Consider the following 18,910-nt stretch of genomic DNA (forward strand, 5'->3'; position numbering starts at 1 on the left):
GTGTGAGTGATATGATGTGTTGTTTAATTGGGCAGGCCCTCAACTTTGTTCTTATTCTCCCTGCTGATTACAACACACATTGGCGCTCTACATCTCTCTACCCAATGCTGGAGTTTTAGATGCTCTCTATTGATTTTTGTCCATTTTGCAGCGCCACTCCATCCTCCACACACCCTCAGGCTCTATGAGCTGCTGTCATTAATTATCTCTTCATGTGTGAGCTTGCATGTTTATTCGCACAGAGTGTGGAATAGAAAAAGGACACAGAAAAACAAAAATGTGAAGAAGTGCTTCCAAATAATTAAAAGAGGGCGATTACAAAAAAAAAATAGTCGAAAAAAATAACTTGTTTGATACCTGGGATGTGTTTTGCCCAGCCGATGATGACCACCAGTTCACGGTCAGCCAGGTCGCACAGCGTGGTCAGAGCCTTGATGTCGCTCTCCGGCATGGTTGGGTCAGGCATGGCGTAGATCTTCTCTGGCTCTGCCACCAACAGGTGTGACACTATCTTTGTGACTGAGGATAGAGGAGGAAGGACAGAGGGAGGAAGTCAGACCAAAGCAGAAGTCATGGATCATATCACTGCAAAGCCCAGTGTGAGGCACAAAGATGCCACACACTGATAACTATTTGTGAAATTTGGATCTCTTTTTCCCGGCATCTTTCTCTCTGGTTATGCAAACTAATGGATGGGGGTTGAATTTGTATGAGTGAATTAAAGGCACTGAAAGCTCTCATCCCTACAGAATGCAAGCGACTGGGAAAAATCGCATGTGTGAAAGTGTCCTCGAGCACTCTGCTGTTTTATATCGGTCATCTGCTTATAGATTTCCCATAATTCTGCTCCGACGAGAACGATACTTGGCCTACATTTCTGACCTATGTATTCCTAACTGTCCAAACATGAGAGAAACGAGGGGGAACATGAGACTGGCCTAGAACGTTCCCTCAGTTTTACCTGCGTGCTGTCCTGGCAGAGGAGAAGCAGCAGCAAAGGGAGTCAATAAGTAAGTGATGGAGCAGTACTCACGAGGTTTTTTGGTGGGAGGGGGGAGCGTCAAGCCCAGGTACGGGTTGTTTTCTGCGTCCAACCTCCGCTTGTACTTCTGTCTGCCCCCTCGCACGCGGTCCAGGCGAACCCCTGGGTTTAGAAACAACAAGAGAGACATCATTTGAAGAGAGGGTTATTTTCTAGACAATTTTTGGTGGATAGGGATATTAAATACACAAAACTAACATGGCCTAATAAGTAAATGAAACACAAAAAAATCTCCTTCTGTATGACTAAAACAAAACATGTCTCTATAAAGCAGTAGTGTTTGCTGATTTTTATTTTGTGTGATAGCATTGTACAAGGACTGCAAAACGGCATTAGTGTGTGTCTGTGTGTCTGTGTGTCTGCGGATGTGTCAGAGACACGGCTGCCTTCCCATATGTGGTCCATGCCTGGCTGGTCTAGTGTGACACAGCTGAGCCCAGAGCAGGTCTAAACATATGAATATTTAACGCAGGGTCAATGATCTCACAGACTGGCCCTCTAATTATTTAGCTTTTGGGGTGAGGCAGACTGCATACTAATTAGCTGCCAGCTACATACCTTTGCCTGTGTGTGTGTGTGTGTGTGTGTGTGTGTGTGTGTGTGTGTGTGTGTGTGTGTGTGTGTGTGTGTGTGTGTGTGTGTGTTTGTGTGAGCTAAGTTGTGTGGTCGTAACTGTCCAGAAAAAGAAACTTAACCAGCATACAAGCAAAGACACAGTCCCACACACGCAGTACAAACCCTCCGCTGTCACACTGGAGATAGATAACTCGGTATTGCTTTCCCATAAAAGACCCTTATTTCACCCCTCTTTCACAGGAGTAGCACTGAGGCCTTATCACCCGCAGCCACAGCTAGAGGGCCAGGTTGCACACTGATACTGTAAATGTCAAGCCGGCCTCATCATAACATAAGTTATTTATTATCTCATTATTTGATAAGGATGTTTCCATTTGGATGTCTTTTCTTTTCTATTAATTTTCAACATAGTTAAAATATTTCATCTATTCTCTTTCTATTTATTTGATACCACCGGGCAGGTATTTAGTTATTTAATGCAATTCTATGCAAACATTTCTATCACCCATCCCCACTGTTACCTCCGAGCCTAAATATCCCTGATATCTTAATCCTGTCAAGAGGGAGAATCCCTTCAATTTACCTTGTATGCATAATGTAACCCCCTATCCCCACCCCCACCCAACAAATTTAATACCAAAGGCTGGATGAGAAAAGGCTCAATAAAATGCTTGCGGTGAAGGAGGAGTTAATTTGTCAGTCGCCCGCGTCCTCTGGACAAACAAAACACCCGCCGCCAGAGCACTTCCTTGATGATTTCATCACTTTATAACAGGGAGGACGGTGTCGAACCTGGGCATTGTGTGGCCACTGCAAATGAGCCTAATACAATTTGCCCATCAGTGAGTGCTCTTGGAGGGGATGAGTTTGGATGTGTCCCATGCACTGTGAATTGGAGGTCGCTCAGAGAACAGTGGTGGGAAGCAAAATCAGATGATGTAAGATAGAAGCGGTGGCCTTCATTAAACAAAGAGGAATTCAAAAGTGGATTTATGCAAAATATCCTGATTTTTACTTCTTGCATAGTTAAGCCGTTTATCGCTCACACTCATATCGCATGTATCAAACTATTATAATGTATCTAAAGCATTAAAAAAAAAATTCTACTAATATAAATTATTTGATTCCCAAGAAACACAAATCTGATTAGGATTGTCTTTCAATTTCCTGACACTGACAACCCACTAACCTAATTACCCTCAATTCCCAACAGAGCCTCATCCTTCCCAGAAAGCACCGGGGAATCATCTGATGGCAACTACCTCTGCTTTACATACATACACACACTATGACAATTTCAATTTGATGTGTAACACAAAGACTATTTTTCTGTGAAGGCATCTGGAGAAATGTCTTCAATCATCCTCCATGTGCGGCTCGGGTGTAAGTGCTAAGAAAGTTTCCAATTCAGCTTAGATGTTGCCACTACTTCTGTCAGGATGGAAAATTCCTCTCATTGTCAAACGTGATGTCATCCTATTCTACGGTTTCTTCCGGCCCTGCTCGGACTGTGCCAGGTGGCTGCGCCTCTGCTTTCTGTGATCCTCTCTGCCGCTTGAGTCATGTGGCTGTGTGAGGTGGTGTAAAGCCAGCGATGAAGGTAGATGGATGCCTCTTTTAATTAGAACAGTCCTGGCCATAATTAACAGATGCTGACAGGAATTAAAGCTTGGCACTAACCTGTCTCATTTTACTGTCCAACAGGGCCAGAAACAGGCAGAGAGGAAGTGCACAGAGAGTGATTTAAAGCGGCTAGATGGGTTCATTCACTCATTCTGTCGGGCATTCTATCCAGGACTTTATACTGATCTTTGTGAGGTTCATGTGTCACTCCTAGCTTTAAAGGGTCCCTCCAACGCATACAGTAGGAGTATTAGAAATGCGCGAAGTGAGTTGAACATCTCACTGTTTTATGGCCCACTACACAGTGCAGCAAGGGAAGCAGTGTGTGACCTCGGGTATCATCTCTTCAAAGCAGGGTGCAGTGGGAGAGGGCTTTTGGCCAAGGCGGCTGGCATTTGTGCACGGATTAGCACAGGGCCTCAGGGTGGGGGCTGGGGCCAGCTGACCTAAGGCTCCTCTTTCTCTCCAAAAACAATAATAATCCCTTTCCAAGCACCCTCCTACAAAAGGGCCTGTCTTCACTCACTTTGTGTGGCCGGCCGTGGTAGGGGCCCTTATTTTGAGTCCCTCACCTGTTCTGGGTGTCTCTCCCTGGGGAAAGTGTCAGGATGTCTGGGATGGTTGGCAATGCCAAGGGGGGCTTAGGCGGACCCTATTTTAGCTGGGAAAATCAGAAGGCCACATGGCAAGGCATGGCGGACCTTGCCTTTCAAGGAAGCCGCCCCGCTAAACTGCCGTCAGCACTATTTCAAAGGGCCCCTGTTGCCAGCTTTGCATACTTGTAAGTGTGTTGCAGCATTTTTAATCACGAGTGGTGATGAGTGAGGGTAGCGGAAAAATTGTCACGCATTGCCCCCCTTCCCTTCTTGTGACCCCAGGGGCTGCCATAGCGACACCCTCGTCATATAGTCCATTTACAGGTTAGCTACGATATCTCCAGTGAGCTGACATCGCTGCTCTTTCTGCTAATTGAAAAGACTAATCGTTACCTAAACTACACGTCAGAGTATTTTAAATTCCAACAACATTGTCAGTGTGGTAGGATTTTTGTACACGCCATCACCATATTCCTGCACAAATGTACAGCCCTGCCATTACACCTGTTGTACATATTCTGTATTATATTATTAGTATTATATTTGTACTTTTTTTTTTTAAATCTCATTCTATTTAAGAAGTACTGTTAATCACTAGCTTTCTACTAATATTCTACTTTTGTGTTTACAAAGACAATTTCATCGTATATGTGAATCTACTTCACCTGATTCTCATTCTTATTCTGGTCTAAGAAATGTTTGCCTTGCCAAAAATCACATGATTCCTTTCTTCACAACAATCCCTTATTAAACTGAAGAAGCAGAGTGTAATGGTCTTACTGGTATAGAAGACCTGCAACACACGTGAACATGAACATGTCTAGTATTTCAGAGACTTTGCATGCGAGTATGTCCGTGTGTTCCTCCTGTATGTTGTGTATGTGACTGTGACGGGGCTATTGTGGGATGTGGTTGTTCTCTGCATGCCAGTAGGCTGAACAATGAGAGGTGTATTGTATATCAGCACAGACACACTTTGCTCCTTTGTTCTGACAATGTTCATGAGTTGCTCGCTGTTCTCTTACAATAGGAGAGCATATTTTACCTTTACACACAGCATGTTACACAGTCAGGACAATGGAACAACACCTTATTTCATAGTTAATGCCATGTAGATAAAACTAACACATATAGCTTCACAGAATTATTTTTTTTCTGCACTGGTGTGTGTATGTTGAAGGATGTGTATGTCATAAGTGAGGGAGAGGGGAAGTGTGTGCAGGGAGCTACTGCCACTGAATGATGTCAATGTAATCTCTGAAAAGTATCTTGTCTTCTCTCCTGCTCTAAGCTCTGATCCGTTTCCATTGATCAGAGGAAAAACCTGTTGCCCCTGACATTTGATTCTTCTATTGATCACTTCCTCCTTTATACAGTCAAGGGAAAGTACAGCGTCTCGACACAGGGTTTAAGAAGGCATCCTGTAATCACACTGCAGATCTTTGAAGACCATTGTCCTGACACCTCCAAAGATGTAGCTTCTGTGCTCAGTGGATATGATATCCAATGGATTTTCAGAGTTTAAGTAACTTAAATTTAATAGTAAGAAGATAATAATAATATTGTTATTATTTCAGAGACAGTGATGAATTTCATCTTCCGTCTCATTGGGGGGCAGCACTGCAGCTTGTTAGAGCTGTATAGTTATAATTAGGTGATTTTCCATTGAGACACAATGTGACCTTTCTGCAGTAATGAAAGTAAGAGGCAACCTCAGTCACATGAGCGGTGGCCATCCTTTTACTGTGGGTTTGTGCGCGGCGATGAGCTGACGGTTTCATAGAGCTTACAGTGGACACGGAGACCATATGCCTCTCTTTCCACTTTGTCTTGGTGACGCTCTAACGTGCCCAGGCCTCAAGGCAGAGCTTACACAAAATGCACTCCTATGCTCAGTAAAAAAAAAAAAAAAAAAAGATTTAGAATTTTGATTAATTTTAATTTTGATTGTGACTGAAATAACTTGTTTCAGAAAGGGCCTATCTATGAAATGAAACACTTGCACAAGACTTCAGTCGGTGCCTGTAGTGTGAATGTGAAGTAAAAGAGGAGGGACATTCTTATTCTGTGAATTTGCTGAACACATAGAAGTGTGCATTAGATCCTCAGACTTAGCCAGTCTGCATATTTTAGTTTTACGCTCTTTTTACTCTGACCTGACACTGGTCATTCATTTATTACCGTGGCCACATATTTTTGTAGTCTCTTATTCTCCAAGATGATATATTGGCATAAATTTTTCATCAGATAGTAATGCGATTACTCCGTCTTTCTGGCACTCCAGCTTTATCTGGCCGCATGAAGTCCAGGGGATTCTGTTACTGAGCGGAGATCCATACAGGCTCGGGCTTCAGGTGGCGACTGGATATATATGCATCTATAAATCCCACTCTCCAATGAATAATGGGAGGAATAATAGTGGGATATATTTACTACACAGAGTTTGACAGAGAACTTTAGCGTGGAAGTTATTACAGAATTTCAGATGGCATTAATACGACTGTATACGCATGAGGGACAATCATACTTTGCACAACATAAGTGCCACCTGACCCATACTCATCAGCACTTGAGGAAAACACGTTTCCTTACAGAGTCCCTCAGCTACTCCCAGAGGAGGCTTGAATAAATATTACACCGCCACTTCACCCCCAAGCCACATATCTTTCATTATTCATTTGTCTGGCCTTTCCGGAGCAACCAACAAGTGAGAGAGAGAGACAGAGAGAGGCATGGGAGATTGCAAGGGGGAAAGGGAGAACAGATAGGTGTCTCCCCTGGAAGAAGAGCCAATCCTCTGGGTCTCAGGGGGGCTCAGTCCCTGGCAACAGGGAGGGGAGGGGGAGAAACTCAGCTAGACAAATCCATCGGAAGCATGTTTAATTGTCACTGAATTCCCTGCTGGCGTGACTTTAAAAAACCATCCACAGGAAGAGAGCCGAGATGTTCGGAAAACATTTAGTGGATCAATATGCCGGGGAGAACTGAGACTGTGCCGAGTGTGTGCTCAGGGACCCGGCCTGAGCCTTTCCAGCAGGAATACTGTTACATTTCTATTACTCAGACGGCAGGATCAACCTATTCAGCATATTTCTGTCCCCAGCTCAACTGCACATTATTTACTGCTGTGTTGGTAAGGGGAGGACAGGGAGGCTGGGTACTGGTGTTGAGGCTGGCCAGTTGCATGTATGTCTTACTCTGGGCTGGAGAGAGAAAATACTGAGGGACTCACCGCTGGGCAATTAAACAGCACTTAGAAGAACAAATGAGTGTTATTGGCATTCAAAAGTGGCAGCTGTTTTCTAAAATGAATTGTTTCTATATATGATTGGATGTGGAAGTGTAGATTACAGTATGTGTTTGTGTGGGTGCAAGAATAATAAAAATGTTCTTACTCTTCTTACCTTCTTTGAGCATCCCCACTTTGAGGCATTTCATGAAGCGACAAGCCTGACATGATTTGCGTCTCCGTTTTGTGATCTCACACTCATTTGTGGCAGGACAGCTGTACTCTATGTTACCTGAGGAGAAGAAGAAGAACACAACTGATTCAGGCACAATTATTTATATTTCAATGCAAACTGTTTGTGCAAATATTCAAGTACTGGTTTTTATCGGCTTGCACAAAGAACCTAATAGTGAATCTGTAGTACTGGTGTAGCAGCCACCAGTGTGTACTCTCTGTGCTCTATGAGGGGGTCTATAATAAATCATCTTTGCCAACCACACCAGGGCACTTGGTAATCATTCAGATTCCAATAGAATCCATTTCTGTAGTGTGCAGGAGGCTCTGGTGTTCTCTGGCAGATACAGGACCTAAGAGCACCAGGGGCCACGGCAGGAGGAGAAGCTGGAGTAAGAGTTAAAGGGTTGTGGTGGGGGGAGTGGAGGTACAGCTACAATAGTCCTTCAGGACCCATCAGTAGACGCCACCCTGGTAAAACACTAAATTGGTCTCATTAATTCTGCGCATGTCCCCTCCGGGTTCCAGGCGCAGGCCATGTCCCCTCGCACTCAGAGGGCCTGAAACTGCCTCAAAAGCAGGCTGGAGAGGCAGACAAGCTGCCCCCCGACCACTTTACATAATACTCCTGCAGACCCAAACCTGTTGTTACCAGTGTTGCCATTGTTGACTATTTACATAGTGTACAGGCGAGAGGCTTTATGCATTATTCAACTGCAGCATCTGATTCCAGGACGGAGCAATGAGAAAGAGATTCACTGCTGTACAATAAAAGAGCTGGTTGTGCTCTGCTCTAGCATTAGCAACAGAAAGGGCAGATATGTGGGGCAGTTCCTCCGCTTCTGTCTGATTCCCTACATTTTACTGTAATCAGGGTTTCAATAAAGGGTTTTAATGTAATGGTTCCTTCAGCCGAGGAATTTGAATTAACCTCCATTAGAATGGACTTTCAGCTTTAAAGCTTTTGACATTGGTATTGTGTAACTTTGCTTTTGACTAAGGGTTTGTAAAAATGTAATTTAATCATTGTAATGGCCTTTATATTTCTTCCTTATCCACTGATTTAAAAGCTCATAACAACATGTCAGCAAATACTCCTTATGTTGAAATGACTGAATTCGTACCTGAAGGAAACCCTTAAATAGATAAAGCATGTCTTGCATTGTGGTGACTGACAGACAGAAGCACATTAGCAGTGCATCCCAGCATGCTGTAGCTGCTCCTCAGCCCTGACCCTCGCTCCACATTTCTGTACAGAGAAACAGAAAGCTGTGTAATATTCCACTGGCGTTCCTCCACTAGCCCTCCAACATCCTTTGACAACTTATGCAATTATGTTAACATTATTGGACAGATCAAGTGGAGGGTCCCTAGATGTTATAAATAATTAGAAATTCCTCCTTATATCTGGGTAAGAAATCATTATGCTAATTCTCCTTATCTCTTTGGGATTGGGGTAAATAAAGGTGTGAGGGAAGAGGCTGATGAGCTCTGATTGTCTTTCCTCTCTCTGTTTTCTCTGTTGTCTTAGCAGAACCAGCCCATAATAATCCTATCCATTTCCCATACGCTGGGAGGAGGCAATCAGTGCCACCCAGCGCTGGAGCCAATTTACGGAGGTCTTTTTTTGTTTGCGTTCCCATTATACACTAACCAATCAGCAATTTGCAGGGACGTAAATACTAAATACGTTTAAAAGGATGCGGGGTATGATTGCAAATGTAAAAACAATTTACTCCTCATATTATTCCCTTCATTTAATAAATTCAAACACCAACTCCAAATTGCCCGTGTGCTATGTTGCAACTTTGCCTGCACAGTTGACCCTGTGTGTCCCTGAGGTTGTGTGGTTTAAAGAGGTATTTTACTCTCTGCCCCCCCTTTCCCCCTCTCAGGGGCGCACGTGCACAAAGCACACCTTGAGGCTAACTGAGAGAGTTAGCTCTTTGATATCACACACTCCTGAAACACAAACACAAACACATGCTCACACTGCAGTCCACCTGTCCTGTCGAGCTCTGTGTGTGTGTGATGTGCTGTCAGAGGGGGCTTCTCTTAGCTCAGTGCAGAGAGAGGGGTGATTAACTCATTTCTCAGCCGTACGTTTGGTTTATATTTAGGAGAGAAGTATTTCAGCTTTAGAACACCTACAGTAAGTCCCACTTCAAAACATAACTAACACCTCTTAGCTGTTCTTAATGAGAATCAACTCGGAGCTAAATTGGAAATAGTGACAAAAGAAGAAAGACATCTGAGACATGTTATATCAAAGGCACAATCCATGATCCATGTGCAAACAAAATTAGCTGGGATTTCCTATTTGATTTGACTTCACTTCTTTTAAAATACACTTTTAACAATTATTGAATTTAAGTCATGTAAAAAGTGTATGATGCTGTTAAATATCTGTTTGCATTCGCGATGTTATGGAGGTAACAGGTACTTTCAATTTTGATCAAACAAGTGAAGTTTGATTGTTTCAAATACTTCCTTATCATTTTCTGATTTAAGAGATTTACTTTCATGAACTGAACTTTTTCCACTTTAAATAAATTAGTTATTGCAACTCTTTATTTATTATTTTTTATATCTGTTTATATTCTCGTCATTGTGTATATGAAGGATATTGTTGGACACAATCAGTAGTTTGTGTCTCAGTTCCTACAAAATTATCCCGTCAAGATAGATAACCAATATTGATTTAAATATAACTTAACAGACCGATGTACAAAATAATGAAAAGCATGTGATTTAACGGAGTTTGTAATCATATAAAATAAGCTTGTCATTAAAGAATGAAGGCTCGTAGACTGATAGCTCGGCCAGTTTCACTTTCAGAAATTAAGCACACTGGCAGAGGCCCTTTTAACCCGAGGGCCATGCTGGGGTTTATCTGTCTATAAGAGAGGTTATGGTATGGTTACCAATAACATTACAGAGTGGACGGAGAAGACAAAGATTTCCCTCCTTCTTCTCTTGATAAGTATCTGTCTCAATCTATTTTATGGCTTTTCAGGACCCATGCCAGGGCACAGAGGGGAAAGTCAGGTCTTGTAAGTAAATTACAGTAAAATGGCAGGTATTTCTCATCAAAATCTAAACTGACTTTTACAGGCTTACTGTCAAGGTCTATTACTTCATATAAAAGAGGGCCACTGAGTTCAGTTGGTTTTCAAGCAATTCTACACGTGGGTTCAAAATGGGAAGAAAACAAGGTTCAATAAGAGATTTATGTTTTTGATTGGTGGGGCATGTGAGGTGCGGGAACAGGGGGATGATTAGAGAGCACTGAGAACCCGGGTATTTCTGGGATGGATGGAGATCCAGGTTGACATTAATTTGGGCCTGGCCTTGACTAATGTAACTATCTCCACGTAAGAGTTCAAGGGGCTTTTCACTGGATGAATAGGTGACAGAAGATAGATTTTCCTTCTGCTTTTGTTCAAAAGGAAAGGGCATCAACTGGAGAAGTACAGGCCACAGCGGGTTGTGAAACTAAGATAGTGAACTTCTCAGTGAACAAATGTCTAAAATGTAAGCTGAAGTCTGAATATTTTTAATTCAACTAAATTAAGAGTAATATCTTAATATTTTTCAAACAACTACAAATTTCCTCTGAAGACTCAGCGACTGTATGACAAAAAAATACACAGAGTTACACAAGGTGAGCGCAAGGTGATAAAGAAACTGTCATGTACGTGGTTAACATTAACTTAGCATGTTGTTTGCCCTGAGTGCTATAGAACAATGTAATAAAGGGCTGGAAAAGACAGCTCCTTTGTTTTCCTCTCATTAGAGAGGGCCGTCTCACACTCCACCCTTGACTGCCTCGTTATTCCTTTAATTAATCAGTTCTCATCAACGGTACCCTCTTGTTCTTCAAGGGCTCTACATCCCGCTTTTTTACCGCCACCATTTTCCTCCAGCAATCCTGCATGTGTTTCTTTTATCATTTAGGAAGCTTTCACCCCCCCCCACCCCCTCCAAAAAACTCCCTGCGTCCTCCTGCCTTCTCTGCCTGGGACCCCTGTCTGATTATTATGCCATTAAGCCTCTCCTCCTCTCCTCTGAAAGAGCAGCAGGGTCCCTCTCCAATCTAAAGAAGTCCTGGGTTTTTTTCCCCTCCTTTCCCTGAAATTACCCGGCGACGCGTGCCTGAGTTTCTAATTGGCATGCCCATCCCTGGAGACAGCCCCCTCCCTTCTTCCTAATGAAAAGCCTCGGCCTTAATTACACTTTCCAAACGCTGATTGTTATTGACAAAACTCCTGTGGCTCGGACAAACGACGGCAGATTAGCTCCATTACAGGCAGCCCTCCAAGAAGAGAAAGAGAGGGATTTCAAATCGACAATGCAGAGTGAGGAGGGGGAAAAAAAGGAGCTCTCTTTTTTTCCATGTACCTTTCTCTTAATTGTTTGGGCCATTGCTCCACTTAAGACGTCTCTTTCTTCCCCAGATGCCACTTTTGTGCTCCATTGTGTTGATGTCAGTGTACTTTTCGTAAAGAGACAAAAGCCCAGTTATGTTACTTGAGAGAAAATGTTCATCTTTTGTCAATAGACAGGATTGCTGATGGCAGCATGAGTAAACAGGAGGATTTGGCCTAATGCTTTTGTTTGCCTGCAAAAGGTACATAGACTGTCTAAAGCTGATAGGGCTGTAAGGTCCAAAATCAACACCTATCATCCAGACTGACGGCCTGCTCTCCATATAATGCCAAAAATCATTTGTGGAATAAAATGCAGCAAAAGAAAAGGATAAAATATGTCAGACTTATCAAGAGTAACTATTAAATTCCTGTTTTTATACTCATCTCACCAGACTCAGTTGACTTATTTTCTCTATTTGTTCACTGCATGTATTCCAATCTTAAGCCGGCAGAGCTTAGACCTGGGCAGCTGTGCCTGTTGTGCAGATTTTTTTTCTAGGCACAACAATATCTCGGCCTAACTGATTAATCCTAAAGCAAAGCGCACAGGTTCACAGTGGGGTTCCTTTCATTGCCTCTTTAATGAGAAGCTGTGCATCTGGACAAACAGCCCCCACCTTCTACCAAATCTGGCCCCTGGGTGATGATGTCATGGCCATCGCACACATCCAACTATGACAGATGATCTAATGATAGCTACACTATTGATCTAGTCTGTGTCAAAATATTCTTCTGGGTTTTTTTGTGTGTGAAATCATTTTTTTAAAACACATTATTTTTTCAAAAACCACTGAGTATGTTTTCTTATTTAACACTACAGTTGTAAGGAATTGTACAATGTAATGAAATCAAAAACAGTGATTTTCTAGTGGAGGTTGCATGTCTCAGGAGGCAGAGAAAAAATCTTCCACACTCCAGTGATTTCTTTTACATAGTAAATCGCTTGGACTGAGTATGTTTGAGTGTTGTTGTGAGGTCAAAGGTGCCTTGTATGGAGGCTGTTTTTATGTCTGGTGATGCGGCAACATGGGATGAAATATCTTGTATTGAGAGGGGGAAAATACCTTGTATTGTCCTTTTAAAAAAGGCTTTGCAAGCCTCACAAGAGGCCACCCCATAGTGATACCCCGAGGCTATATCTCCACAGACCAGGCACAGCCTTTTGGGGAGGGAGTTCAACATGTATTCGCACTTTATGGAAGAGTCCTCCATGATGGTGCTGGAGCAGTCGTCGTAGCGCTTGCGGCAGGAGCCGGCCCCGAGCCCGTTAGGGGTGAACATTGGTGGAGAGTCCAGACCGTTGGAGTGACTGTTCATGGTGCTGACATAGCCGCCACTGGCGTCTGAGTTGCCGCTGGGGCTGTGGTGGCTGACTGTGTCGATGACCGAAGAGGGGCTGGACGGCTCTGTCTTGATGTAGGACCCACAACTGGAGGGTAGGTGCCGATCATCAGCGGCCATTCTATTCAGCAGCCTAGGGTGAGAGACGTAAGGGGGGGGGGGGGGGGGGAGTAGAGAGGGAGAAGTTAAATCAAGTCAAACTTTATTTATATAGTACATTTCATACACAAGGCAACACAATGTGCTTCACATTCAGTGAACAAACAATCACAAAATCACTATTATAAAAGTGCAGATCAAGGAAATCAAGATCTAAAAAATTCAGAGCAAGAATAAATACAAAATCAAAATGTGCATAAAAGGCACAACACACATGTGCCTACACAGATAAAGACACACACACACACACAAACTTTATAAATACACAAAAACCTAACCATTAACTGGTGAAAGATGTGTTGAGAAAAGTCAAATGTTCAGTAGAGGTCTTTGAAGAGTAGAAAAAAATACCTAAACAGCAACTTACTGCATTTATTTTTTTAATTATAGAGATAATTGCCAAACTGTCCATTTCCTAAAGCCTTCCAATTGTGTCCTAACCTCTGCTTACAACCAGTTAGCCAGAGGTAAGATCCTTAGTACTTCATTAGCCACACATTATGGCATTTACTAATACGCTCCAGTGTAAATGTACAGTGCACACACTGTATGTTCACACATGCCCACACGATACAAACACGCAGAAAGAAAAAAAGAAAGTAAAATAGAGAATAAAGAAAGGATATGAAGAGGGAGAGGAGGAGAGAGAGAGAGAGAGAGAGAGAGAGAGAGAAAGAGAGAGAGAGAGAGAGCACTCAAATAACTTAACAGGCAAGTGCACACAGACAAACAAAGCACATCCATTCAGGAGCATCTCCATAGTTTAGAGAGCAGGGTGGACCTTGGCTTGTCTCCTTGAGTCAGCAGTCAACCAAAAGGAAACACGATGGCAAGATATTGACTTTTCCACTGTCTGCCTAATAACTGTATTTTGGTGTACATGCAATATGATGCTGCAACGTGTACAGACTAAAGTGCAGTCTTCGAGCTGTGGCCACTAAATGCACTCTGAAGCTTTCCTTGCCCAAATAATCTTTTTCCGTCTCGGCTCTATAACCTTTAACTTGAAATTGCACTGGGAGTACAACAGGGACAAAACTTAGCCTGGACCATTTTTTTGTCTGCAAATAGAGTAAACTGAAGGGTGGACTAGTAGGAGGAGGATGGATGTTGGGGAGGCAGTGTGGCTCTATGACCTCTTAGGGCCAAGGCGAGGTTACACACACATACACACACCCCTTTGCATTAGGTACCATGGAGGGGGTGAAAGGTCCCCTGCACTTGCCTGCATTAACAAAATTGAGCCTTGCATGGCTTATGCAAATTCAGACACAGGGACTCCTACTGAGTGGCAGCTAGACAGCCCAAGTTGTGCCTTAGCACATTAGCTCCATTAGAATATTGCCAACTAATGGTAATATTTACATATTTGACATGTCAGTTTTCCATCAGCACGGGGCGAGGTTCTACCTGATTGGACGATAGTCTCCGTCTCAGAGTGCTTCAGAGGAAACAGGAAATGAGAGGCCTCCGCTATGTCCCCTATCGGTTGGCCGGACTGCCTCTTGCTCTCTGAGGCTGATTTAATTGTGAGGGTGGGTGACGGATGGGTTCAGGCCCAGAGGTCAGTGGGTCAACCTTATTTTCTCACCCAGGCTTCCTGGGCCCGTAGAGATGGGGGTCAGCATGTCAAATTAAATCTCATTCCCAGGTTTCCCTCCGTGCTGTCATGTATATTCATCGGAGCTCCAGGTGCCTACCACTTCTGGAAATTCGCAAAAAGGTTAACTACTAAAATAAATAATAAAAAAATGCCCCCTGTTAAAACCGTTGACCTTGTGGAATAAGCCCTGTGCCTGAGCACTTCTCGAATTCTTCTGGCAATATAAAGCCATCACTGTAAAAACTGATACACAACTATTGTTATGGATAACATGTTTTACAGATTTGAATGTATACACTCGTGCTTAAAACAATGCAATAAATGTATTATCATCCAGACGACTTCAAGGGCTTTTTCTCAGATGGCTGTTTTAAAAATTGTCCACTTGTACTCTTAAATGTCCTTGCAGACAGAAATTGAAAAAGTGAATCAATTTCACGCCTTTCTAAAATAGAACATGGCGCTCTTGATAATGAATGCAGATTGCATCTCCATAAATTAATGCACAGCTCTGTGTTCATCTGCTTTATGTTCTCTGTTTCAGATGGATATGTGCACCTGTGCAATAGGGCACCTGCACTTGGCTTATTAAAGCCTATATATTAAATGGCAGGCGCCAAAGATGGCTCCATTTAGCTTTTATTTCACAAATTCAGAGTAAGCTTAACCCTGGTTCAAAGGCCATCTTAAGGGTGACACTTAGCATAATTGCATAAGTGTCTTAACTGTTCCCCCTCCAGCTCTATGTGGTCATTTATAATAAATGTGCTGGCTAGAATCCCCCTTAACTCATTCTGCTATGACACATTATACCCCTGCTATGCTTATGTTTTTAACAAGCCTGCATATATTGATTAATGATACTGAGGGAATACGAACCACTTGAACCTGGCATATTAATCAAAGAGTTGAAAATATTTCTATAAATATTAGTAATCGCTAATGGGACAAGTCCAATTTAAATCTATAAATACTATTGTATGTGAACATGAATTATGAACATTAAATAGTCTGACAGCAGCAATAGTTGTAATAAATAATTCAACATGTGGGGCAGGTGCTAATTAGCTTGTATGATTCTCAGACAGAGCAGACAGGAAAGGGTCTGCTTGATGCTGTAAAACCTGTACTTCCTTCCTCAAGGTAAGAGCATTTCAAATTCTGCTGCCTGGCTGCCCAAAGGAGCAGCACTCGTCTAAGATACAGTATCTCTCCCCCTCTCCTTTTCTCTCTCTGTTCCTCCTCCTTTTGTTCCCTTTGTACCGATCAAAATTCATGCTGAGTAGTGGGTTATGGGCCCGCAAACGCACACTGCGCAGTTTGGTTTTAATCTGATTCCACCTGGCCCCCCTAACAGCATTTCAGATCCCTAATATCATTCCACCCGTGCTGCTGTGACCAGGATTAGCTGGCCTAATGATCTGGCAGCTCGTCTCGCACTCGCTGTTTCTTCACTTCCGAGAGGAGAACCTAGAAGGGCTTGTTCTCTTAGGTCTCTGCGCTTTCCTCACCTGCAAGCAAAAACTCTGAACACTGAATGACACTGTCACAAGGAGGCAGTACATTAAGGATCTAATTGAGCCAATTTGTAGGTATTCCTGCTGAGAGCCTCCTACTCTCTTCAGGAGGACACATACATCCTTCACTGTTCTGCAGGGGACTAAAGCCCCCTACTTTTTTCAATGTGTAAATCAAAAGCACAAAGCACAAAACTGTGTTACAAGCTCAGCTCAGAGTAAATTCCTGATGTCCTTTTTCCCTCTCAAGGCCACAGCATGCCAAAAACAAGATTTTATAGCGTTTTCTAACCTCATCCCAGAATGTCACATCCCTGCTACCTGATCAGACAGGGTAAGTGGAGGAGAAGGCGAGGGGATGGAGTAGGTGGGGGTTGACATCTGCAGGCAGGGTGATGGTGATATCAGATGCCCCAGTAGGGGCAGATCTGTCTGGAGGGCCCCAGGCGATGTGGCCTGATAAGCCACTGGCCCCAGAGTCAATGCTGGTCGGAAGAACTCAATTAGCTCCTGACAGACCTCCACTTCACCAGGCTCAGCCTCCCCACCACAGCCAGAGCCCACTGGCAGCTGCCACGCTGACCTCTCCTCCAGGGGCCACTGCCACCTCTTACCGCTCCAACACACCACCACCTTCATTTTGGGGAGAGCGGACACACATCTGAAATTCTGCGCACAGCCATAAGAATATGTGTCGCTACTGAAGGTGATCTGTGTGCGTTCTCAGAGGGAAAATGTAAACAAGAATGGACTGAGGCTCAGGTAGGGCTTGGGGGAGAAAGGAAGGGAAAAAATATATTTCAACGTCTAACGCTTAGTTAGTCGCTCAAAAACTCATAGTGGAAATGTGGAGGATAGCCCTGTGTCTAACTGGTTGCAGGGTAAAGACCATCAGGGGAATACTGGGGGAATACACTTTGGGGGGTATGTGCGTGTTGTCTGTGCCTGCGGGTGTGTATTTGAATGGCAGACAGAATATGAAAGATGGAAATATGGCGGGGAGGGGGTTGGTTGGTTGACGGCTGTGGTTTGGTTGGAGGCAAGCCCAGCACTCCATAGGGACCCATTCTAAGCTATGAGGGGAGAGGCCCCTAATTTTGGGACTTTCTCATTCATTAGTCTGGGTCTGGCATGGAGGGAGGGGGCGGAGGGAGGGGCGTGGACCTAAAAGGAAGGGGGGGGGGCCTCTTTATTAGCGGATATGCTAGACACTCAGGAGGAGCTGACAGAGATTTATGATGAGCATATCTATGGAGGCAAACAAAAGGGGAAGTCGAGGAGACAGAAAAACAGAAAAAGAAGGGAAGAGAAAGTAAGCGATACGTGAGGCAAAAAGAGAGAGGAGAATGAGAGGGATGTGTTTATCGTACCGATGGAGAGCGAGGGCCCTGGATCAATAGTCCGTAGGCTTGGGGCTCGTGCAGGGTTACCACTAGGGTGGGGGGTGGGGGGGTTGCTGCTCTGTGGCCTGGGCAATTAAGTTTTTCAGTCTCCAGCAGAGGATTATATTTAGCTGCTCCACCGCGATGTCACTGTAGTCTTTATAAAGCCATGAGCTCACTCCACTACAACAACATGAGCCCCATGCTCCAACGGTACCACAAGATAGCACAGGCCAAGAAGCAGATCACATCTATTGATCCGCCTTCGCGCTCCTTCCTGTTCTAGAGATGCTGCTGGCAGTAAAGAGAGGGCCTCTTGTGATACAGGCGCTGCTGTTTGTCTGACGTAAACTGTCTGGGCCGCTCTGGGCGGATCTGGTTCTTATAAGGGGCTGAGTTCAGGATGTTGAGGGAAGCAAATAGCTAATGATATAGCTACTGTCAGCTGGGGATGTGACAGAGTTTTAGGTCGTCTAAACTTTCCACCATGGGAAGCAAAGAGTTAACAAATCATAAGAGGACCCTGTGGGGAAGCCCCCTGCAGAATTAGACAGCTCATCATACTGCATGAAAAAGAGAAGTGCAGCGATAAGTCTTGTCTGCTGTGCAGTACATTTGGGATCAAATTTCAAATTCTGCCTTTTTCATTAGAACAGATTAGTTTCCATTACATCCATTATAAGAAGTGGCCATGGCATAATTCAACAATATTAATTAACAATGGCTAATAATTTAAAAAATGATATTGGTATTGATATTGAGACATGGCTGGGTTTTTTTTTTGCTTCATCTTTTTGACCTCTTTAGTATTTTACTTCACGACGGCTTAGCTATTAGACTGGTAAACATTTAACTCTTATAACTTTACTCTTGTCGTTTATTGTAACTTGTAACAATAATAAAATTTACTTTTCAGACTGGCTATTAAGCTCTATTGCATGAAAAACTATCAGTTAGTACTGCACGGTTCACTCTTTAGTAACACAGTTATTATGGCATATTGTAAATGCCTGTTTTAAGTCATTGTATCTCTTGCATCAAAGCGCTCTCTTAAATCTATGATGTTTGTATAAAAAGTTACTTGTGATTTAATCTAGTCATAAACATTGTGTTTTTTCTTTAAATAGCACATGTTATATATTATAATGAACTAAAAACAAGTCAGATTCAAAGATGAA

General features: G+C 43.3%; 1 protein-coding gene across 7 annotated transcripts in view; it reads right to left on the minus strand.

Moving 5' to 3' along the window:
* esrrb (estrogen-related receptor beta) overlaps nucleotides 1–18,910 on the minus strand; it is a 44,614-nt gene that overhangs the window by 14,706 nt on the left and 10,998 nt on the right. For 6 of the 7 annotated variants that reach the window (XM_065966607.1, XM_065966605.1, XM_065966610.1 and 3 more), the window contains 4 exons: nucleotides 12,795–13,204; nucleotides 7,233–7,358; nucleotides 1,034–1,144; nucleotides 358–519 (listed from right to left, as the gene is read on the minus strand). In XM_065966607.1, coding sequence (XP_065822679.1) covers nucleotides 358–519; nucleotides 1,034–1,144; nucleotides 7,233–7,358; nucleotides 12,795–13,204 — 809 coding nt within the window. The remainder of the gene's footprint in view (nucleotides 1–357; nucleotides 520–1,033; nucleotides 1,145–7,232; nucleotides 7,359–12,794; nucleotides 13,205–18,910) is intronic. The other variant, XM_065966604.1, reaches the window with a different exon arrangement.

Source organism: Labrus bergylta, chromosome 18 (genome assembly GCF_963930695.1).
Source record: "Labrus bergylta chromosome 18, fLabBer1.1, whole genome shotgun sequence".
Taxonomy (NCBI): domain Eukaryota; kingdom Metazoa; phylum Chordata; class Actinopteri; order Labriformes; family Labridae; genus Labrus; species Labrus bergylta.